General features: G+C 49.5%; 6 protein-coding genes across 6 annotated transcripts; 1 reads left to right on the top strand and 5 right to left on the bottom strand.

The window, feature by feature from the left end:
- Positions 1 to 664: 664 nt before the first annotated feature.
- rnmt (RNA (guanine-7-) methyltransferase) lies at positions 665 to 3,701 on the bottom strand. The gene is made up of 4 exons (XM_086112440.1): positions 3,395 to 3,701; positions 2,113 to 2,665; positions 1,346 to 1,692; positions 665 to 872 (listed from the first exon to the last, which is right to left on the bottom strand). The coding sequence occupies exons 1-3, from the start codon at positions 3,610 to 3,612 to the stop codon at positions 1,351 to 1,353; spliced, it is 1,113 nt and encodes a 370-aa protein (XP_085968566.1). The 5' UTR covers positions 3,613 to 3,701; the 3' UTR covers positions 665 to 872; positions 1,346 to 1,350.
- Positions 3,702 to 4,711: 1,010 nt separating this feature from the next.
- On the bottom strand, positions 4,712 to 9,349 carry LOC147204476 (histone H2A.V). The gene is made up of 5 exons (XM_086112492.1): positions 9,202 to 9,349; positions 7,525 to 7,602; positions 7,239 to 7,352; positions 6,534 to 6,663; positions 4,712 to 5,505 (listed from the first exon to the last, which is right to left on the bottom strand). The coding sequence occupies exons 1-5, from the start codon at positions 9,202 to 9,204 to the stop codon at positions 5,444 to 5,446; spliced, it is 387 nt and encodes a 128-aa protein (XP_085968618.1). The 5' UTR covers positions 9,205 to 9,349; the 3' UTR covers positions 4,712 to 5,443.
- A 925-nt stretch (positions 9,350 to 10,274) lies between these two features.
- Positions 10,275 to 13,718, top strand: LOC147204475 (transcriptional regulator protein Pur-beta). The gene has a single exon (XM_086112486.1). The coding sequence runs from the start codon at positions 10,290 to 10,292 to the stop codon at positions 11,331 to 11,333; it is 1,044 nt and encodes a 347-aa protein (XP_085968612.1). The 5' UTR covers positions 10,275 to 10,289; the 3' UTR covers positions 11,334 to 13,718.
- Positions 13,719 to 14,753: 1,035 nt separating this feature from the next.
- LOC147204474 (uncharacterized) lies at positions 14,754 to 17,183 on the bottom strand. Its single transcript, XM_086112484.1, has 2 exons — positions 16,787 to 17,183; positions 14,754 to 16,085 (listed from the first exon to the last, which is right to left on the bottom strand). The coding sequence occupies exons 1-2, from the start codon at positions 16,953 to 16,955 to the stop codon at positions 15,016 to 15,018; spliced, it is 1,239 nt and encodes a 412-aa protein (XP_085968610.1). The 5' UTR covers positions 16,956 to 17,183; the 3' UTR covers positions 14,754 to 15,015.
- A 142-nt stretch (positions 17,184 to 17,325) lies between these two features.
- LOC147204473 (uncharacterized) lies at positions 17,326 to 19,032 on the bottom strand. The gene is made up of 2 exons (XM_086112491.1): positions 18,807 to 19,032; positions 17,326 to 18,266 (listed from the first exon to the last, which is right to left on the bottom strand). The coding sequence occupies exons 1-2, from the start codon at positions 18,982 to 18,984 to the stop codon at positions 17,644 to 17,646; spliced, it is 801 nt and encodes a 266-aa protein (XP_085968617.1). The 5' UTR covers positions 18,985 to 19,032; the 3' UTR covers positions 17,326 to 17,643.
- A 250-nt stretch (positions 19,033 to 19,282) lies between these two features.
- On the bottom strand, positions 19,283 to 21,118 carry LOC147204472 (uncharacterized). The gene is made up of 2 exons (XM_086112490.1): positions 20,808 to 21,118; positions 19,283 to 20,245 (listed from the first exon to the last, which is right to left on the bottom strand). The coding sequence occupies exons 1-2, from the start codon at positions 20,983 to 20,985 to the stop codon at positions 19,521 to 19,523; spliced, it is 903 nt and encodes a 300-aa protein (XP_085968616.1). The 5' UTR covers positions 20,986 to 21,118; the 3' UTR covers positions 19,283 to 19,520.
- Positions 21,119 to 21,364: the final 246 nt, after the last annotated feature.

Here is a 21,364-nt window from a genome sequence, read left to right as displayed (position 1 = left end):
CTACTGCCTCCTGGAGGCCGGGCGGGAGAAGTGCCTGGACCGGTCCAAAGGTCGGCCTCACGGGCCCCTCGACGGACTCGCCTTCAGGAAGCACTTGGCCGAGCCCAACCGCCTGTTCTTCAAGACGGTGGGGAGAACCTTCTCCTGGTGCCCACGACAACGGAAGGACCACCGCTGACGCAAGCGGAATGAGACGATAAGGATAGAGGCGACTTTACAACCGTGCCGCTGCCTCCGAGGGATAAAACTATACCCGTCTGCACGTGACCAAGCAGCTGGAATTGAGGGGGGGGGGGGGGGGGCATTGAAAAAAGAAATCAGGGCATCATGAGCATTTCTTGAAAAACCTTTTGACAAAGCTACTAGTTGCTTACAAAAAACAACAAGGCAGCTGTTGCATTGACGTTACTGTTGTCAACGCTTCATTAGGCGACCCCCCCCCCCCATATAAGGATGGCATTAAGAACAAAGTCTTTATTTTTACTTGGACTGCATTAACAAAAGCATTTTTTGAATAACAGTAATCTTGATCGAGCTTTCCCTGCTCCTCAAAATTGCATGTGGCAGGTGTAATTATGTAAATGAGTCCAATTGTGACGCCACTGTTGATTGAAGGACAAGAAAAAGAAAAAGACAAATTCACACTGTCTCGCTCCAAGACACATTTCAGTTAAACAAAACATTTATTTGGTGTTGTCATTTTACACTTGATAGATGGACGCGGGACGCCACAGTCCCAACTATTTTATTTAGGACAGAAAAAAGAAAAAAAAATATTCAGAGTCACTCTTTCGCAATATGTCCACCGAAGATTGTCCATTTAGCAGCAGTCGCCGTTCCTTTGGAACCGAAGGCGCCCGAAAGCAGCAGCGCTGAGGAAGATCAATTCGATTAAAAAGGGATGACGGCAAGGGGGAAACAAATCAAATTGTCATCGCGGCCACCGTATCGATGCGACGTGCGCGCAAAATACGCATTTGCGGCTTTGGTGCCACTCCCGTGAACTACTTGGATGCCAAACGGAGCGCACCTCGGCTCGAAATTGCAACACGCCGTGGCTCCGTGGAGCCTGTTGGGGTTATTTTTTGTCGCCACAAACGAGCTTTTCACGGAGGCGATCGACACTACTTGAACAAAAAGGAGTATTTTGCAGTTTGCTAGTCTTGAGAGCAGGGATGTGAATTTTGCGCGCGATCGTCTCCAATTCGGCAAAGCGCGTTTGCCTTTTCTGGCCAACGCGTCCTATTTGGCGGCCACCCACGAACATCCTCACGCGCACGCTCCGCCCAAAGCTCCGCCCAGAACAGGCTGACATTTTCTTGTTCACGGCGGGAGTCGGCGTTACCTCGGTCAGGACATCTTCTGGAAGACGAAGACCAGGTAGATGCTGGTGGCTTCCCACTCGGACCTGCTGAGCGTACCCAGAGGGATCCCGGCGGCGGCGGAGCCCGCCGCCCGCTCGCGGGCGTGGCGGTACTCGTCCTCGTCCCGGGCGGTCAGACGCCCGCCGCCCCGGGCCGGGAACTCCTCCAGCGAGGCCATTTTCATCAGCAGATCGCGGTGGTGACTCAGCTTGACCTTGTCACGGTAGAACTCGCCGAAGCGCTGCTTGCTCACCAGGCGCATGCCGTAACGTGAGGCCATGCGCTCCAGCAGAGGGAAGTAGACCAGGAACTCCGGCACGTCCACCACCTACGTGCGGCGGCAAAAGTCAAAGCGCGCACACTTGCGCAAAAGGAGACCGTGCTCAGAAGTTACAAGTCCCGAATCCGATCCGGAAGTCAAAAGGGAGAACGGGCGCAGAGCGGGGCCCCGCCCATTTCATCCACCGATACTCGAGCTTTTCAAACGGGTAAAAATCGCCTCCGGAGTCCCTCGTTTTTTGGGGTTTTTTTCTTCCCCTTTTCAATGTGTCGCCAGAATTCTTTTTTTCGATCCACCGGCGATCGGAATTGTCGGACGGGAGGCTCGCGAAGCATAAAAGGAGCGCGAAAGTAAAAAAGGAACTTTGCCGAGGGTGGCGAAGACTGCAAGATTTGCTCCCGCCGCTCGCCTTTCATTTCTTGGCACCCCAAAGGCGTGCGGGGAAAAGCCGGTCAGAGAGCGCCTTACCTGCTCCAGGTTGAAGTGGTACTGGCACCCGAAGAGCGGGTAGTCGCCCCTGCTCCGGAAAGTCACCCGGAAGACGTCGTTGCCGAAGGAGAGCGAGTCGGACGCCTCCAGCCGCTTGACCAGCTCGTAGGCGTCCGGCGTGGTTCCGATGAAGTAGCCGCCGGGCTTGAGGCGCTCGCAGGCGTTCCTCAGCATCGTGTCGGCCTTGGCCCGGCTCTCGAACGAGTAGTGGTACACGAACTGGCAGCTGCAGATGTCGAAGCGCAGGTCGGGGCGCTCCAACTTGTCGGCCAGGAGCTCTTGGGTGCAGTCGGCCGTGATGAACTGGGCGCTGAACATGCCCTCGTCGCCGCGGCCCCTCCTCCGCATGTGCTCGTAGCGACTGCGACACTGCTCCACCGACACGCCGGCGATGTCGGCGCACACCAAGTGGCCGATGCCGCCCTTGCGCCACTTGAGCAGGTCGCCGCCCTTGCCGCAGCCCAGGTCGAGCACCGACAGGCGCCGGTGGCCGGCGTCGCGCAGCTTCTCCACCGTCTCGCCGATGAGGACGCTGAGGACAGATCGACGGGGTTCGGAGCGTATGCGATCGTTTTGGGTTTTTTTCCTTTTTAGCCCAACGCAGGTTCCGATACCCGGCAAAAGAAAATTTCAATCACGGATTCATCGGCTGCTTCATTCAAAACAAAAAGCTCTTCGACCTAAATGAAACCAGAATGACTTGCGGACCGCGTCCTTCATCGAACACACGACGAAGACAATTCGGGTTCAAACGGATTGACTAGGTTATTTTTTTCGCAAAGAATCGTAAACTTCGAATTTGATGGCTGCCAAGCCTTCCAAAAGCGCTTCGACGGGGTCAGGCGGCGCGCCGCGCGACACGGGCTTTTCTTGGAACAGAAGCTCCGGGACCCGAGGACGCTCATTGGCGAAGCTCTGCGGGTGGAGGTGTTTCCCGTTCTTGCTTGCGGCGTAGCTTCGGCCGTTCTCCGCCGTCAAGTCAAGAGCTCTCGTTTGTTTTCATTGCCGGAGAGAGGTGTGGCTTGAGCGCTGTCACGTGACTCTGACCCCGCCGAACCAACATAGCGTCTCCTCTCCGGCTACTCGGTACTTGAGTCGCCCCCCCCCCCCCCCCCCCACTTAAGTAGTTATTTGGAAGATAACTCGTATGTTTCTAAAGTAATAGTATTCTTACTTGAGTCCAGGGTTTGGCTCCTCTCCCCAACTCAGCTCACACACGGTGTCGGGTTACTATCTGAGATAATAATAGTTCTGTGCCCACCTCTTCATCCAGTTGTTGAAGTTCCGCATGTAGAAGATGCGGCTTTGGCTACGCGCGGTCAGTCCGGCCTCCTGAAGCCGGTTGTAGTGGTCGGCCACGTTTGTGTTGTGGTCGACCTCGACTCTCGGACGCCCTTTTGCGGAGGGCTCATCGTCCTCGTCACCTCTTCTCTTCAGTATCGTCTTCTTTTCCTTTGTGCCGTCGCCGAGAGCGTCCATGTTTGTTGCGCTTGTGTACGTCGATGAGGCGCATGCGCGGGAGACTGTTTCCGCCTTGAAAGCATTCACTTCCGGGGTTAAAATGGATTCTTTTCGCGAAAGTTAGTTCAGTTCTATCCATCCATCCATCCATCCATTTTCCGAACCGCTTGATCCTCACTTGGGTCGCGGGGGGTGCTGGAGCCTATCCCAGCCGTCTTCGGGCAGTAGGCGGGGGACACCCTGAATCAGTTGCCAGCCAATCGCAGGGCACACAGAGACAAACGACCATTCACGCTCACACTCACACCGAGGGACAATTTAGAGCGTCCAATCAGCCTGCCATGCATGTTTTTTTTTGGAATGTGGGAGGAAACCGGAGCACCCGGAGAAAACCCACGCAGGCCCGGGGAGAACATGCAAACTCCACACAGGGAGGCCGGAGCTGGAATTGAACCCGGTCCCTTTGCACTGTGAAGCCGACGTGCTAACCACTGGACTACCGGGCCGCCCCTAGTTCAGTTCTAAATTTAGCATAAATAAAAATAAAGTGCTGACTGTGGTCTTCGACTGATAAATGATCGCCTCGGACCTCCTTTTGGGTTCCGGCGAGGCTGCGCGTATCGACGGCGCATGCGCAATTGCATTTCATGGCGAATTTCATTTCTTTTCCCGTTGATATTTTAGATTGGCAAACCATCAAACGCACCGAATACTCGCGATGCGCACAAGGAAGGCTGAACCACTAAGGCACAGGTGTCAAAGTGCGGGTGTACTGCATGTTTTCCATCTCTGCCTGCTGCAACACAGCGGATCTAAATGATCAGCTCTTCAGCAAGCTCCATAGGAAGCGGACAATGATCCTGATCCTGTGAATCAGGTGTGTTGCCGCAGGGAGATGTGGGAAACAGGCAGGACGGCGCCCCTTGACACTTGTGCACTAAGGCCTCGCTTTCAGCTCAAGGTTCGGAACTCGATGCTTCATAACTCCTGATGAAATCTTGAAACGCTACTCTCAGACGCTGGATACGGTTTCAAAGAGAATTACAATTTGAAACGGTGAGACTGACCGTTTCCCAACCGCTCACGACTACAGGGACAGCCATCTCGAGTCCATGGATCGCATACAAAGGGTGTTTTATTCAGACCAAAACATACACCCGCACACTCTCAAAGCTCACAGCTTTAAGAAAAAAAGGTTCTGATGCTGCTCATTACAAGAATGTCATGGCGTTCACTTCAAGTTGTGCGCACGCGTATACACAGACAGTACATTTGAGTGTCAAAGCCCTGCTGAGGTTCGGTAAATGTAGCGACTTCTAATGTGTACATATGTAGTGACGTGCCGCCTCAAATTGTTCAAGTTTAAAAATCATGTAAGCATTTGTGATCTTTTTTTTTTTCAATGAAAAAAAATAGAGCATCAAAGCTAATACTTGCCACGTGCACTTCCGAAGCACCGTTGCACATTTTTTTGGCCGTCGTTCGAAAATATCACGCATGCTCTATCTTCAAAAGGAAATAACCACAAAAGAGATCATATAAAAACAAAACGCGTTTAACCATTTCAGTATAAAACATAGAATGGGCCGATCAAACAAATTCACTGTCGCCGTTTTGACATTGTCAAGCATTCTAACCACACGATGCATACAATTCTTTATTATTATTTTTTAAGTCGTTAAGTGATTCTAGTTAAGTGGGGAGGTATAACAACACAAATGCTAAACAATCACTCTTGGCTTGCTATCGTCATCATCATCCTCATCATAATGACCCCCAAAAAATAAGAAATAAAAAAGCTCTGGTCTGGTTATGGAAGGCCAGAAAAGTGTGGTTGGAGGTGGGCCGTCTACACCGTCTTCTGCTGGCCCTTCTTCCCGATGAGAGATTTGTGGATGTGCGGGATGACACCTGGACCAGCACAAACACAAATGTGCAGATTGCACATTTTGGCACAATGTGACGTCAAACCGACAATTTGCAAGCGTTGAAAACAATTGCAATCATTTGAAGTATATTTCAGGAAATGGACAATTTTACAATTTTGAAAGAGCGTGACACATACATCCATAGATATATATATATATATATATATATATTTTTTTTTTTTTGGGGGGGGGTGTGTGCAGCAAACACACATTTGAATCAGAAAACTGTTTTCATTTTTGGGGTTACTTTGAAGTATATTTCAGGAAATGGACAATTTTACAATTTTGAAAGAGCGTGACACATACATCCATATATATATATATATATATATTTATTTTTTTTTTTTGGGGGGGGGTGTGTGCAGCAAACACACATTTGAATCAGAAAACTGTTTTCATTTTTGGGGTTAAAAGATGCGAGTGCCTCGGATCAGAACCATTTCACTTTAAAATCAAACTGTCCGGAATTGCATCGTACCCCAATCGAATTGTCTTTTATTGGAGAGATCCACACCCCGAGGACAAATAAAGTCCAAAATAAAAACACAGATATGAGAAAACAATTCAAATATATGACAAAACTCTAGAAGATGAAAATACAAAAGGTAAAAATGCTAACGTTTTGGACAAAACAATGATGGGCAGAGATGGTGGCGAAAAAACCCCAATGAAAGGTGTATTAGTTACTCCATTTAAGAAATGGGAGCAAACCCTCCTTTGCGGTTTTTCACTTCTGGCTGCCGGGTCCCCAATTGACCGTGATAAGCGAGGGATCACGGTACATAAATAGGGTGTCCACGAGTGTCATCGGTAGGGGGCGCCATAAATCGCCACTCAAAGCTTTACAGCCATGACCAGCACTGCAGAGCAACTCGGAGACTAGACGAACGAATAATATATAAAGGACGGAAAGCAAACAGCTTTTCTGCTGGTGGCAGGTCTGATTTTGAAAGGCGATTGTGGAGGCCGCGCTTCGGGAAAATGTCACGATTTGGTGCGCGTGCGACTCACCTCCGCCGGCAATGGTGGCCTTGATGAGCGAGTCCAACTCCTCGTCTCCACGGATGGCCAACTGCAAGTGGCGAGGAGTGATACGCTTCACCTTCAAGTCTTTGGACGCGTTGCCCGCCAACTCCAGGACCTGAACATCTCACAAAACTTAACCGTTAAAACACACGTTAGAAAACGGACCCCAATGTATTTTTTTAAGCCGTCTAAAAAAAATGTAAGGGTTTTTCTTTTGGGCGCCTACTTAAAAATATGTATCTGGACACAGATGATTCCACTTTGTGCAACCACATGAAAATGGAGTCACTACAAGAACCACAACTTTTTTCAAATTTAATTTCGGCAGGTGGTTGCATGAAATTAAATCATCCGGATCCCGGTACATTTTTCAAGCAGTCTGAAAAAAAGGCCCCGCCCCCTTTTTGGGAAGTAGCCTACTTAAAAATATATGCGGAGACAGATGGTTTCATTTCACGCAACCACCTGGCAAAATAAAACGCAGTAAAGTCATTTTTTTTTTCTCCATCCGAGCACTCAAATACCCACAAGAACACACACGAAAAAACATCCACACAAGACGGGAACACAAGTATGCAAAAACACTTACAAAACACACTGCGACACACACAGAACCATAAGAACAAGCAAGACACACGAGTGAGAGAACAAGTATACAAGATCCCCCCCCCTAATAAGCACGACGCTCACTTCAGCGGTGAGGTACTCTAGAATGGCGGCGCTGTACACGGCGGCAGTGGCGCCGACGCGACCGTGGCTGGTGGTGCGAGTCTTCAAGTGTCGGTGAATACGTCCAACTGGGAACTGAAGAGGCGGAGGGGAAAAAAAACCACATTGAATCAAACATCAGTAGGACTTCAAATGGTGTGTACACACACACACACACACACACACACAGTACGAGCCGCAAAATCTCTGCGCCGGCACTGTACGGTTTGCGTGTCGGTCTTGGGTGCGACGGCGCTCCCTCCCTTACCTGTAGGCCGGCCCTCTGCGAGCGAGACACCGCCTTGGCCTTGGCCTTGCCGCTGTCTTTTCCTGCCTTGCCGCCAGCCTGCGGGCAGCAATACAAGCTCACAATGTCATCGGCATTTTCTTCAGGGCCGAGAGAGCAACGTCTTTGCGTTTGTCGCGGTATCTGAGCACCCAAAAACGCCATCCCAAGATCAAGTACGGCCGGTTGGTCCCAATGATATGTACCAATCACATCACCCGATTTCAAAACGAGCTCCCCGTCCCCTTCGTGAATACCGTTTGGACAAACGGGCACCAAAACGCGTCACGGGGTTGACGGCAGGTGACGATCCGACAGCCAATAGAAAGCAGCCCTTACTTGCTCATGGGTGACCAACTGAACTCTGTAATTGGTAATACACAAAATGACTGGGGAAAAGGTCATTTGGTAAAAAAGAAACATTACTTTTCTGCCTTTTTTTAGACTGACATCTACATTTGTGCAAAAATATGTTGCTTCTGTTTACAATTGACACAGCAGCACTCGTGAATGCAGTAATCATTTGACAGAGGGCTGTTTCATTAATGTCACTTCAATATAAAGTGAGCAAAGGTAAGCAGTCATAGTGTTGCCTAGTTTCCTTTATCGAATAACCGAAACTATATCGTGGGATAGTTATTGTGATATAAAATGGCTAATATTTTCTTCTATATCACCCAGCACTAGGTTGAACTCTTGAACCTTTCAGAATTCTACCCTCAACCACCTCTTTTTATGATTAAGCTCCCGCTTCATCCTTACCCTCCCCCCCCCCCCGCCCCCCCATTTTTGTTTTTGTTGTTTCACAATGAACTCCATCGAAATTTCTCAAGGGCGGAACTGTTGAATTCTTCAATAAAGACGGGAAACAAGAGGCGAAGGAGTAAGGCAGCACTTTGGGCATGAGCGCTCGAGCCACGAGGACAAGAGCCGGCACATTTGCATCCGCGCACAAGTTGCACTTGAGAGTTCTCGCGCGATTCGCGGCAAAAAAATAACGCTCGCTGGCGAGTTGGCGCTCACTGCAAACGAACCACCACCGATGCAAAAAATACTACAATTATTTTGGTCCCACAAAAATAATAGATCTAATGTATAGAAGAGCATTTAAAGACAGAAAAAAATATCTATATTAAAAAAGAAACTAAATATTAGGAGGGAAACACACGACTAATCATAAAAATATAAACAAACTTTGAACTGATTTTTTTGGACACGACAAAAACGTTTTACAAATGGAAAAATACAATGCAAGAAAATAATATTTGGAAATATATCATGTGTTTCACCAAAGACTGAAAGGATGAATCACAAATAATATCGGAAAAAAACTCGCATCTGATTTCAAAACTATTGAGATACCACTTTGGGTGCAATTTAATAATTGCGGGTGCATAGTTTAACTTGCTAACCGCTTACAAAAACCGTCGCTTAAAAGATAGAAGTGTGCCTGGAAAATGAAATCCAATAAATTAACTCGTACTTGTGGTCCCTCCGTTAATGCTAACGCTTTAGCTGTGACAGTTAGCCAAACACCTTGTGATTCCACGCGGCGCTTTCTTTCTAGTTATGACAAATATCTTAGTTTGTTTCTTTTTTCCTTTTGATGAGTACACCCCGACCCACCGCAAGCTTGCAATACAATAGACGCGTACATACCATTTTCCTCCTCTTGATTTGATTGAAGAAATGAGTAGCGAGCAAATAATTTGGGTTTCCGAGCGCAAAGAAACAACAAAGCCCCTTTTCGCAAGTCTTTTTTGTGAAAGCCGTGATGGGAGGCCTGGCGTCCAATCAGATTGCGCGTTGTTCCTTCGAATCTTCGCATTGACCAATAAACGCACGGCTTGCAAGGTCCACCCATCCCCCAACCGGAGATTATATCGCGCCTGCCTTTTGCGCACGCAACCGCCGGAATCGAGTACACTTCCGGGGGCGTTGACATTCCACTTGAAGGGCAACAATTTCGGCGAATAGAATCTCAGGATTTAATCCGATTTCAGACTGGCAAACCTGGCGACCAATCAACGTTCAGGTTCTGCCGTCTTTTGCCCAAATGGGCGATCGAGAGTCCTTTCAAGAGCCATCCCTTCCCAATTCGATACAAAATAGGTCAAAAGGACATCGTTGCTGTGAAAATCACATATGTATTTTATTCGCACGTTTAGCCGTCAGCTCCAAATGTCGATTACCGCTCAAAACGCCTTCTTGTAGCAATAACGCGACTTGAGAATGTTGCCGTTTCTAACTGCAAATACGAGAAAGCGCGTCAACCGACGAGGGCGTTTAAATTACACTTGACGGACAAGTGAACTGGCGAATAGCCACGCATGATCGAGGAAATGTGTTTGGATTGGCAACCGGGGCAACCGATAAGCATCCACTGTCCTATTACTGTACTTCCTCGCCAAGTAGGCGGGACTTATCGCGGAGTGTCCTTCCTGGGGTATCCTTTCCTGGGGCATCCTTTCTCAAAGCTGTATAAAAGACACATGTAGGACATCGAGGTTTTGTATATCACGCATCAATATTAAACCTCTTCGAGTATACAGAATTTGCTGTTAGCTAGAAACACTGATAAACTCTCGAAAAAAAACGTTGTACACAACACGACTTTTCAACTGTCAATGCAAAATAAGGTACACGTCACCAAGGAGGGCGTTGATATTCTACCTGACAGACAATAGACTCGGCCAATAAAAACGCGGAAATTTGGCGAATACGCAGATTGGCACCATTGACGACCAATGAGCATCCCGTATCCGGGTACGGTTTATTTCCTCCGCGAGCAAAGCGGGCGTGGGTCAAAGATACGTAGACACGGGCTGCTGGTGGCGAAGATGGCGGATGGGGACAGTGGAAGTGAGCGTGGAGGCAGCGGCGGCGGCGGCGGCGGCGGTGGCGGTGGAGGAGGAGGTGGTGGGGGAGGCAGCGGCGGCGGCTTCCAGCATTACCAGCGGGAGGCCGAGACGCAGGAGCTGGCTTCGAAGAGGCTGGACATTCAGAACAAACGCTTCTACCTTGACGTGAAACAGAACGCCAAAGGCCGGTTCATCAAAATCGCCGAGGTCGGCGCAGGGGGCTCGAAGAGTCGGCTGACCCTCTCCATGTCGGTGGCGGCCGAATTCCGTGACTACCTCGGGGATTTTATCGAACACTACGCCCAGTTGGGGCCGAGCACTCCGGAGCAGATCGCCCAGTCGGCGGGCGGCGATGACAGCGGGCCTCGGCGGGCCTTGAAGAGCGAGTTCCTGGTGCGAGAGAACCGCAAATACTACCTCGACCTGAAGGAGAATCAACGGGGTCGCTTCCTCCGCATCCGCCAGACCGTCAACCGAGGCCCGGGCTTCGGTGTCGGCGCGGGGGGGATGCCCGGCTTGCAGGCCGGACAGACCATCGCGTTGCCAGCCCAAGGCTTGATAGAGTTCCGCGACGCCTTGGCCAAGTTGATCGACGACTACGGCGGCGATGACGACGAGCTGGCCGGCGGCGGTGCAGGAGGGGCGATGGGCTATGGCGAACTCCCGGAGGGCACCTCCATCGTGGTGGACTCCAAGCGTTTTTTCTTCGACGTGGGGTCTAACAAGTACGGCGTGTTCTTGCGGGTGAGCGAGGTGAAGCCCAGCTACAGGAACTCTATCACCATCCCCTTCAAGGCCTGGGCCAAATTCGGCGGCGCCTTCAGCCGCTACGCCGAGGAAATGAAGGACATCCAGGAGCGTCACCGGGACAAGGGCTTCGAACGCCGGGCTGCGGAGGAGTCCGAAGGTGAAGACGTGGATGACGACTGACGACCCACGGATTACCGTTTTTGTTTGGTTTGATGCTAAAGCTAACAACAAGGCGGGTATTACCGAGATACAGAGCGAGAAGAGCGGCCATTACGTGCATGACGAATCGAACTATTTTCAAAGCGGAAGCTAAACGAGATATATAAATATATGACTGAGAATTTGGTGTCTGGGGGAAGGGGGGGGTTACGTGTCTGTAAGAGATATAGAACACATAGTCAGGTCCTGTATGAGATGCCCCGATTGATTGTGTGTGCGTGCGTAATATATATATATATATATATATAATTAGTACATTTAATAACTAAAGACAGATTAGAGGTTCCACTTCCTGGTTGAGAGCCAATCAGAAGAGCCCACCTCGAGGACCAGTCAGAAAGACCCCTACTTGAGAGCCAATCAAAGGGGCTCATCTGATTTGTGGTTTGTGGCACACCAGCAACAAACTGGCAGGAAGGCGTCTAATTTCAATTGCTGCGGTCCCACTTCCTGGTTCAGAGCCAATCGGAAGAGCTCACCTGACTTGGTCGTGTCTGGGCCCCTGGCAACATGGATGGAGTCCGCCCTGGGGAGACGCGTTTCAGGCACACTCTCTGGAGGAACAAAACACCCGAATTTTCACCCTGGGGGAGGCCATTTTGGTGGCAACACTTTGGACTTACATTGGCACATCCCGATTATTTCCAGGGGTTGCCAGGTCTGTCTTTGGTTTTGTGTTTATGTGACATCCATCCAATATCACACAAAGCAAGCTCACCCCCCCCCCCCTTCCAAATTGGCTCCTCAATTTTCAGGCTTACCGAAGGAAATGTTGGATCTCTCGAGTCAAATTCGGTGCTTTAGAGGGGAAAACAAAAACAAGGGTGCTGTACTAAAGTATAAAAAAAATCCAAGGACACATAAAATTATTTTTCAAAAGAGATTTATTGAATTATATCTCGAAAATGTGAGATTTTTATTTTCGAAAGTGACTTATTAAAAAAAAAAGAAGTAAAAACACTATAGATGAGACTTGGTCATACCTGCTTTTTGATTATTATTATTTTTTAATTTTCCAAAGAGCGGGGTTTCCCAAACTAAGGCTCAGTGGGCCACTTTGGGTCTTGGCAGGGTTTTATCATAGCATAGTCATGTATGTTGTCTTCTTTATTATTCATTTCCATGATCTGACAGAAGTACGTCATGTCTTATTAGATTTGCTTTTCAGCGAGGAACCACATTTTTGACTTTTTTGGCCGCTTGACATACTTTCTTGAAATAATGCATACTGCAATTGGCTACCTATTTCTAAAAGGAGATGAACCTTAATCTCAGAGTAGGTTTTATCATAACATCACCACCCCCCCAAAAAAAAGAAAAATACAAAATACCATATTAATAGTAGGTCAAAAAGTCCGACTTTTACAATGCATTGCAGCTATTGTCATTTGTCGACATGATTTTTTTTCTAACAATACAACTAATGTGTGTAAAACAAAAAAATGGCAAACTTTACATCATTCGCAATTAGCTCTGATTTCATTTTCAAAGTTTGGTGACTTTATTGCAATTTTACAACTATCTATTTCCCAGTAACTTTACTTTTTTGTTTTTTGGACTATTTCTTGCAAAATACAGTACATCGATAATCACACGCACACGTCACAGGCTTTCAAAAAAAGAATCTGAAAAAAGATGCAAACTTCTATGTTATTCCATAATATTCTGACATCATTTCCATAAGCGTCCAATTATTTTTTCTCGTAATAACAGACAAGCTTTTTCCCGTATTTTTAAGGGGAAAATGACTTTTGTTGTAAGAGTACAACTTCTGATCACAGTACTATATACAACCTGATCAAAACATTGAATTTATTATGCTAACTGACTTTTAAAAAACAAATACTCTTCCTAATTTTATAATAGATATTTTTTTGGGATGAAAAAAGTTGTCCCATTTTTACAAGACAAATATTTTAACCTGTGATATTTACAAATTTATCCTTTAACATTGCGGGCGATATTTTGAGTTTTTTTTTTCAATGGCTTGCCGCTTATTGTCATAGCAGTCATGTCTGGCATGTTGATGATCGTAAATTTCGACACGAATGGACATTTTGAGTTTGGGAAACTTTGCCTTTGACTTGAACAAATAGCCGTTTGTTTTCTCGCAGCACCCCGGCTCACTTTACCGGGCGTCGGGCCTCGTTTGTCACCTTTTTGTTCTCGAACTGAAAAACAAAAAACACCACCGCCATCAACTTCTTTTTTTTCTTCTTTTTGCATGCCTGCTCTCTTGCCGCCTTGTTTTTGTTTTGAGTGCCGTACGAAGATATTTATCCCTTTATTTTGAGAGCGATTGCAAGTTTTGACGTGTTGATATTAAAAAAAAATGAACAAGCATCAGACGATTGTCACTCATGTCATTGTCGCGCCTCCTTTCTAAACGTCTTGTTTTATTGTTTGCTTTGGGGTTTTTTTTTTTTTGTAAAATGACATTTGAAAAGACACAGAAAATATCACCTCGGAGCAATAGCTTTGTTCATTTTTCACAGATTTTGAAATGCATGAATATAAAAAGGGTCAATATCGCAGCTTTGTTCTCGTAGCAGCCGGAATCTGATTTATTGGCCATGTATGCGAGAAACACACGAGGAATTCACTTTCCCAGTTACAACCCGTTCAGAGGAACATAGACGAACAGGACGAACATGGGCGGGACAGAACGAGTAGCCTGGCTCCTTATACAAAAAAAAAAAAAGTTACAATGTCAAAACACGTCGTAGCACAGCTACAATGAAAACAATGTCTACTTTTTTTTTTTCATCGAACAAGACGTGATCATACAACTTTGCCAATTTCCGACCAGATCTCATTCATAAATGAATGAAATGAATAACAGTCGCATTGCGACTTCTTCGGTCGGGTAACTTCATTCTCTCCACTCATTTGAAATTCCTCTTCTAAGTATGAATTGATTCTCCTCATTTTATGCTCTTCTCCTCACTTGCCAACTGGTCACAAAGCAAGCAAGAAATGCATCGATGGCCAGAGGCTCGAGAGCCTATAGCGGCTAACGGGGACCGTGAGGGACCAGCACGTCGCCCCAAAAAGGTCGACGGGGCGTCGAAAAGCCTCGACAGAGCGCCTTTGCTTTTGCAAGTTCTGAAAGTGAGCCGGCTGCCAGCCGTCATTGTATTTCTCACCACTGCTCAGCCCTCCACCACAAACAAGCGTGTTAACGACAACCCTGCCCAATTTACACCCTCCGCCGCAAAAAAAAAACAACAAAACAGTTCGACGCCAGAGCAACAGCATTTCAGTCCTACGTCGATCTCGAGTCTCTGCAGACGCTTTCAGCATTGATCTTCACACATGCATAGCGTACCTTTGTCTGGATTCACTTTACAGCAGGGGTGTCCAAAGTCGGTCCTGGGGGGGGGGGGGGGGGGCGTCGTCCTGCCTGTTTTCCATCTCTCCCGGTTGCAACACACCTGATTCAGTTGATGGCTCATCAGCCAGCTCTGAAGCAGCATTAGAACGATCCTGATTATTTGAATCAGGTGTGTTGCTCCCGGGGGAGCTGGAAAACAGGCAGGACGCCGGCCTCCCCGAGGACCCCCTTTGGACACCCCTGCTTTACCGGGACATAAAGCGCACTTTTCGGGAGCATTACTGGACAGTTGCCGGCACACGGGGATGATTATTGGCCGTCGTGCGCCCTCAAGTGTGCGCTCAAATGGCTGGGGCGAATGAAGCTTTCGCCACAAAGCGAGCCCGCCAACGCCTTCTCCCCCGCGTGCGTCCTCGAGTGCGACTCCAGGTGCGCCTTTTGCGTGAAGCGTTTCCCGCAGAGCGAGCAAGCGAAGGGCTTCTCCCCGCTGTGCGTCCTCATGTGCAGCGCCATGTTGGCCTTGTGCGTGAACGTCTTGGCGCAAACGCCGCAAGCGAAGGGTTTCTCCCCCGTGTGCGTCTTCCGGTGCGCCACCATGTTGGGCTTGTGCGAGAAGCTCTTCCCGCACAGCGGGCAGACGAAGGGCTTCTCCCCCGTGTGCGTCCGGGCGTGCGACGCCATGCTCTCCTTGCGGAAGAAGGTGGCGCCGCACGCGGAGCAGCCGTAGGGTTTTTCCCCCGTGTGCGTCTTCCGGTGCGCCACCATGTTGGGCTTGTGGAAGAAGGACTTGGCGCACACGGGGCAGGCGAAGGGCTTCTCCCCCGTGTGCGTCCTCTCGTGTGCCACCAACGAGATCTTCTGGGCGAAGCCTTTGCCGCACGCCGAGCAGCTGAAGGGTTTCTCCCCCGTGTGGATCCTCACGTGCGACACCAAGTTGGACTTTTTGGAGAAGTTTTTACCGCAAACGGCGCAGGGAAAGGCTTTCCCTCCGGCGTGGCTCGGCGCATGGACTTCCAAACTACCCTGACACGGGAAGATTTGATCGCAAACTGAGCAAGCGAAGGGGCCGACGCTGGCGTTGGTGCCGTCACTTTGGCGTCCCGAGGGTGTCGTCAGAAGCTCTGCGGCGTGGCCGTCGGCCTCGTCGCCGCCGCCGCCGCCATTGGACTCGGGCGGCTCCTCGTCGCCTTCGCTTTTTACGGAAATGGCGGTCAGAGGCAAATGGCTGCCGTCAGTCTCCCCTTCCTCATCCTTAACGTGGAAGGGCTGCAGTCCTGCCGCTTCGCCTTTGACGTAAGACGGCGACCGCACCACACGGGAAATCCCAAACTGTGGAACTTCTTGTTGGTGTACTTGGACCATTAGCTGCGGAGGGCCGTCTGTGGGACATAAATGAGTCAAACGTTTAGTACAAGTCGTTTATTCAAATTAGGTACGCAATTAACAATTATTTTAATATTCAATGAACCTCTTGATTATTTTGTCGGTTAATCTGATTTAAAAAAGTACTTTTTCTCAGTGAGCGCTTTTTTTCCTCCAGTGTACCACTTTTTCAACAAGGAAACAGAACCATTCTATCCTATGACTTTTACCTCATCAGACCACGAATTTAGTTTTTATTACACATTAATTCTCAAAGCTGATTTTTTTTAGCTAAAATGTTTAAAAATGTGTCATTTGTGTGACTACTACAAAATATGCACAGCTTTTTCGTAAAACGCAAGCATACTTGATTCTTATATGGCCGTGATAAAACCAGATGTTCATTTTCATTTTTTCATTATTAGTGTTGCTCGTGGTACTCCGTTGTAAACGTCGTTTCAAAGTCTGGACGACAACAATCATCCAAAATGTAATTTACGATTTGGAATCGTCTAGGAAACCGTCGAACTTGCGAATACGTGACGTCATTTTTCTTGGGCATTGAAAGGTTATTGCCCTTTTTACGCGGATTCAATTGAGACACACTGAAACGTATTGATCCGGATGTATCTGTGTGTGGTCTACGAGAGAACGTGAATGTGTTCAATGGAGAAAGTCATCGCGGCTGTCGAAAATGTGAACGAGGTGACGAACAGACCTTGGATGCGCAGCACCGCCTGGGCAGCCTCCAGTTGTCGTCGTTGTCGGGCGTTCTCTTCTCTGGCTCGACAAAGTTGCTCCTCGTACGACGCCATGGTTGTTTGGAAAAGCACGTAGATCTCTTCGGCGGCCGCAATTAGTCGCTCCCTCACCAACTCTTTCAACATTTTAATGTTTTCTGTCCCCCCCCACGCCCCGTTTCGGTTAGCCGCTGTGGCGGCTTTTCGACTATTTTTCTGACTTCCGCCTTTTTCTTCTTCGTTGGTGCCATGGCGGCGGCGGCGACGTCAAATCGTCGCTGTCTTGCGACAGTATTTTGAACATGGGACAAACCTGCCAGGCCGAAGATTTCGTCGCCGGACGCAATCACTCGCGCCCCGAACAACTTTTCTTTTACATTGTGACGTTGCACACAGTTGAACGAGTGCAGGAACAACACGTATCTCGAACGGGTTCTTTTCTTCTTCGATGGTACTGTTACGACGGTACGTCAAACAGCCTCCATCTTGCGGCCCCACTGACCGATTGAGCCAAAAGCAAAGAATACAAATCGTCTTTATAGACAAGAAAAGCATACACAGTCACATTACTGTAGCTAGGTATAAATGTTAGATGCTATTTTTGTACATTTTATATGTGATGGTCACACTACAACTATATGGACCACGACGCCTGCGCGCCCACACGCACGGTAATGAATCATTTTCTCTGTGAGGCCATAAATAATGACCCCTGAAAATAGTCATGGCGAGTTCCAATACAGCGTCAAGGGCAACAGTGATTTGTAGTGTGCAGCACAATGTAACATTTATCTTCAGAAGAGCACTTTTTAGAAAGTGGACCGTTGTAAAAGTTCTATTCCCTTTTGTGTTTTCGCAAATGTGTATTCAAATTGCACTTATAACTAAACCTTAAACCGCAAACTGAGCAACTAAAAGGTTTTTCTCCCGTGTGTGTTATCATGTGTGATGCAAGATGGGACTTTTGAACGAAAGCTTTACCACAAACTGAGCAAAGAAAGGGTTTTTCTCCGGTGTGTTTTCTCATGTGTATAATCAATACCGAATTGTTAGCCAAATGTTTACCGCAAACAGAGCAGATAAAGCTTTTTTTACGCGTCTGTGAAGTTCCCTTGTCGCCAAGAGTTGTCTTCTTTTGAAAAGAAGTCAAACGTTTGTCGGCGCCATCACCATCCGCAGCGCTCCTCAAAGGACCTTCCGTGTCGTCACTGTCTGACAGAGGAGCTAAGAAATTGTGCGGCGGTGATACCGGACCGTAACGATGACATTTTGACCACTCGGGTGGTTTGTCGCCTTCACCCGCCTCCAAGACAGTGCTCAGTGGAAAGTTGTTGACATCAACCTCCTCGTCTTCCTCCTTAATGACGAGGCGGCGTGGACGCTCCGTTTCCTCTTTCGAGCGTGAGGGCTGTGGATCCTCCTCCTCCAAACTGGAGCTCCCTCCGCGCCGTTGGACGTCTGCAGGCCAAAAACAGCCACTTCAGCAGGAGCGGAATCACCGACGAGTGCATTCAAACATCAAACACCGTCTATATGTCGCGTGACGTCAGGACGATGATACGAGCGGCTGATTGGCGAAATCAAGATGGCTTCCGCCAATGGCTTTGTTTTCCTTGCTAGCCTTTACACGGGTGACTTTAAACGATGGCCCATCCACCCATTATCGGGGCCCCTTTTCCTCAGGAGGGTCGCGGGCTCGCTGGAGCCTATCCGAGCCGTCTTCGGGCAGCAGGCGGGGTCCACCCTAAACTGGTAACCAGCCAATGGCGGGGCACACAATGACAAGGACCGTTCGCAATCACACCAGGGGCCGATCTACAAGTTTGAAAACACATTTAGAAAAACGGTCGCGGGTCATGTGCAAATGAGCTCTCACGAAAGCACATGACTCATATTCACATGTTGGTTTCGCTCTTTACCTAAAGCAGACGCCATCAATGTACTTTTAAACCTCCGATGGGCTGATAACACGGTGGAAATGTGCAGCGGAACCGCTACCTTCGGCGCGTCGCGCAGTCGGAGCGTTGTAAAGGGCTTTCAGTTGCCGACGGTGTCGCTCGGCCTCCTCTCTCGCTCGACCAAGTTGCTCCTCGTACGACGAAACGGTTCTTGCAAACAGTCCGAAGATCTCGTCGGCGGCCGTAATCAGTCGCTCCCTGATCAACTCTCGCAACATCCTGATGCTGTAATGGGTGCAAGCGGACAATTGGCTCGTCGCCTTTTGCGCCGGTGGGGGGGGGGGGGGGGGGGGCGGGGGGTCCAGTTGAAGCGCGGCTCCGCACGCTCAGGCCCGCCAGCTCGTTTCTTCCTCGACGTCCGGGCGCGCTCACAGGCGGCGAGGCGCCCGGACGTCGAACGGCCGCCACCTTGCGGCGGAATCGACGACGACGACTTGGAAGCCCGTCAGAAATTCGCCGCCAAGGAATCGAGATCGGACTCGAAAGACTCAACGGACGCCAACACGATGCGACAGATATGTTTTTGTTTTTGTTTTTTTAATGCTGCGTCTTTGACACCGTTTACAGGTGACGTTCACATTTCGCGAGACCGCAGAAATGTTCCGCGCAACAACAAGCACCGGTGCGTCATGGGTCAGCGAGCCTACCAAAATCGGGCGAAGGCGATCGATCGATCACGACGAGAATTATCGGTCGTGTTCGGCAGAGACAAACGTGTCCAGATCTTCAGAAAGGGGCGCCGGCAACTACTGGACTAGGGCGAAGCTGTTTTCATTCTCTCGGCGTTATGCACGCGCATGTGCACCTTCAAACTGGACCGATGACGAAAGTTTGCGCCGCAAACCGAGCAGCTGTAGGGCTTTTCTCCGGTGTGCGTTCTCATGTGGATTTCCAAATGGTACCTTCGAGAAAAGGTCTTGTGACAAACTAAGCAACCAAAAGGTTTTTCCCCGGTGTGTGTTTTCATGTGCGTGGCAACGCTCGGCTTTTGAGCAAATCTTTTGCCGCAAACCGGGCACGGGAAGGGTTTTTCTCCCGTGTGCGTTCTCAAGTGGATATTCAAAATGGAATTGGCGGCGAAGGCTTTGCGACAAAACGAGCAGACGAAAGGTTGTTGAGGCCTCGGTGGAGTGGTCGTCGTCTCCCGCGCGCCGTCACCTCGGCGCGACGCGCGGCTCCTCGGAGGCTCTTCAAAGAGCGGCGCGACGAGGTGCTCCGCCGGCGCTCCGCCACCGTCGTCGCCGCCACTCGGGCCGCGATCGCCGAGCGTCAACCGCTTGGGCGGCTTGCCCTCATCCTCCCCGGTCTCGTCAGGCAGCGGAAAGGCGACGACGTCTTCCTCCTTCACGCGGGGGGGCCGGGCGTCCCTCGCGTCCTCTTTCGTGGAGACGGGCTGCGGGTTCTCTTCTGCCCCGACAAAGCTGAGGGGCTGCGGATGCTCCGGCTCCGCACTGGAGCTCCCCCATTGCGGTTGGATATCTGCAAGGTACGAGCGTGACGATTGAGGCAAAATAGAGAGAGAGAGAGAGAGAACGCAAAACAACACATTTTACATTGCGTTGCTTCGCTTCAAACAAAGGCGGACGACACTAAAATTGATGACGCAACCATGTTTCTCTTTTGTCATTTTGCTCCAATAAAACGCAAGTACGATGAACACTGGACCCTTTTGTTTCAACCGGTGTCCCCTTTTCCCACCGCATCCATCCGTGACCCCATCTTGCAGCCGATCCCGACCGTGTTCGGGGAGCAGGCGGGGTAACACCCTCAACCGGTCGGCGGCTCATCGCGGGGCATGCACACCCACTCCAATGAACCTACCGCGCATGTTTTGGGAACGTGGGAGGAGATCGACGTACCCGAAGAAAAGCCACGCAGGCACGGGGAGAACAAGCGAACTCCACACAGGAAGGCCGGAGCCGGACTCGAACGCCGCACCTCTGCACTGCGAGGCGGACGTGCTAACCGCTCGCCCGGCCGGCATTCTTCCTGACGCGAATCGAGTGTTGGAAACATCGAGAGGGAGGGTGAAAGAACACACCTTTGACCCGGATGACAACTTGAGCGTTGTAAACATGCTCCAGTTGTCGTCGATGTCGTTCGCTGTCCTCTCTCGCTCGACGAAGTCGCTCCTCGTACGACGCGATCGTTTTCTCAAAAAGTCCGAAGATTTCGTCGGCGGCCGCAACGAGTCGCTCCCTGACCAACTCCTTCAACATTTTGGATCCGCTCCAAATCTATTGGGCCGGGCGAGCGGCGAAAAACACCAGTTCCACCTCGCTTTTTGTCGCTCGTCGTCCGGTCCGGTCCGAGCTCGGACAGGCAAACCAACTTCCGGCTCTTTTCTTCTTCGGCGGTGCTTTTCCGGCAGCGCCCGACACGGCAAACGGCCGCCATCTTGCAAAGGTATTGACGACGGGTGAACGGCAGAGGAAATAAAGCACACCCTCAAAGACATAAAAAAGAAACTCACGTTTTCTACTACTCTGGAGTAATTGACACGCAACGTTTACATTTTGAGAACACGCCGTTGTATTTGTAAATTGACACCTTCCACACAGCGGCGCATTACTTTCTAGGAGCAGCTCAAAAGAAGAC

Source organism: Hippocampus guttulatus, chromosome 5 (genome assembly GCF_054856545.1).
Source record: "Hippocampus guttulatus isolate MCC_2025c chromosome 5, RoL_Hgut_1.0, whole genome shotgun sequence".
NCBI lineage: Eukaryota > Metazoa > Chordata > Actinopteri > Syngnathiformes > Syngnathidae > Hippocampus > Hippocampus guttulatus.
This window is presented reverse-complemented; position numbering and strand designations above follow the sequence as displayed.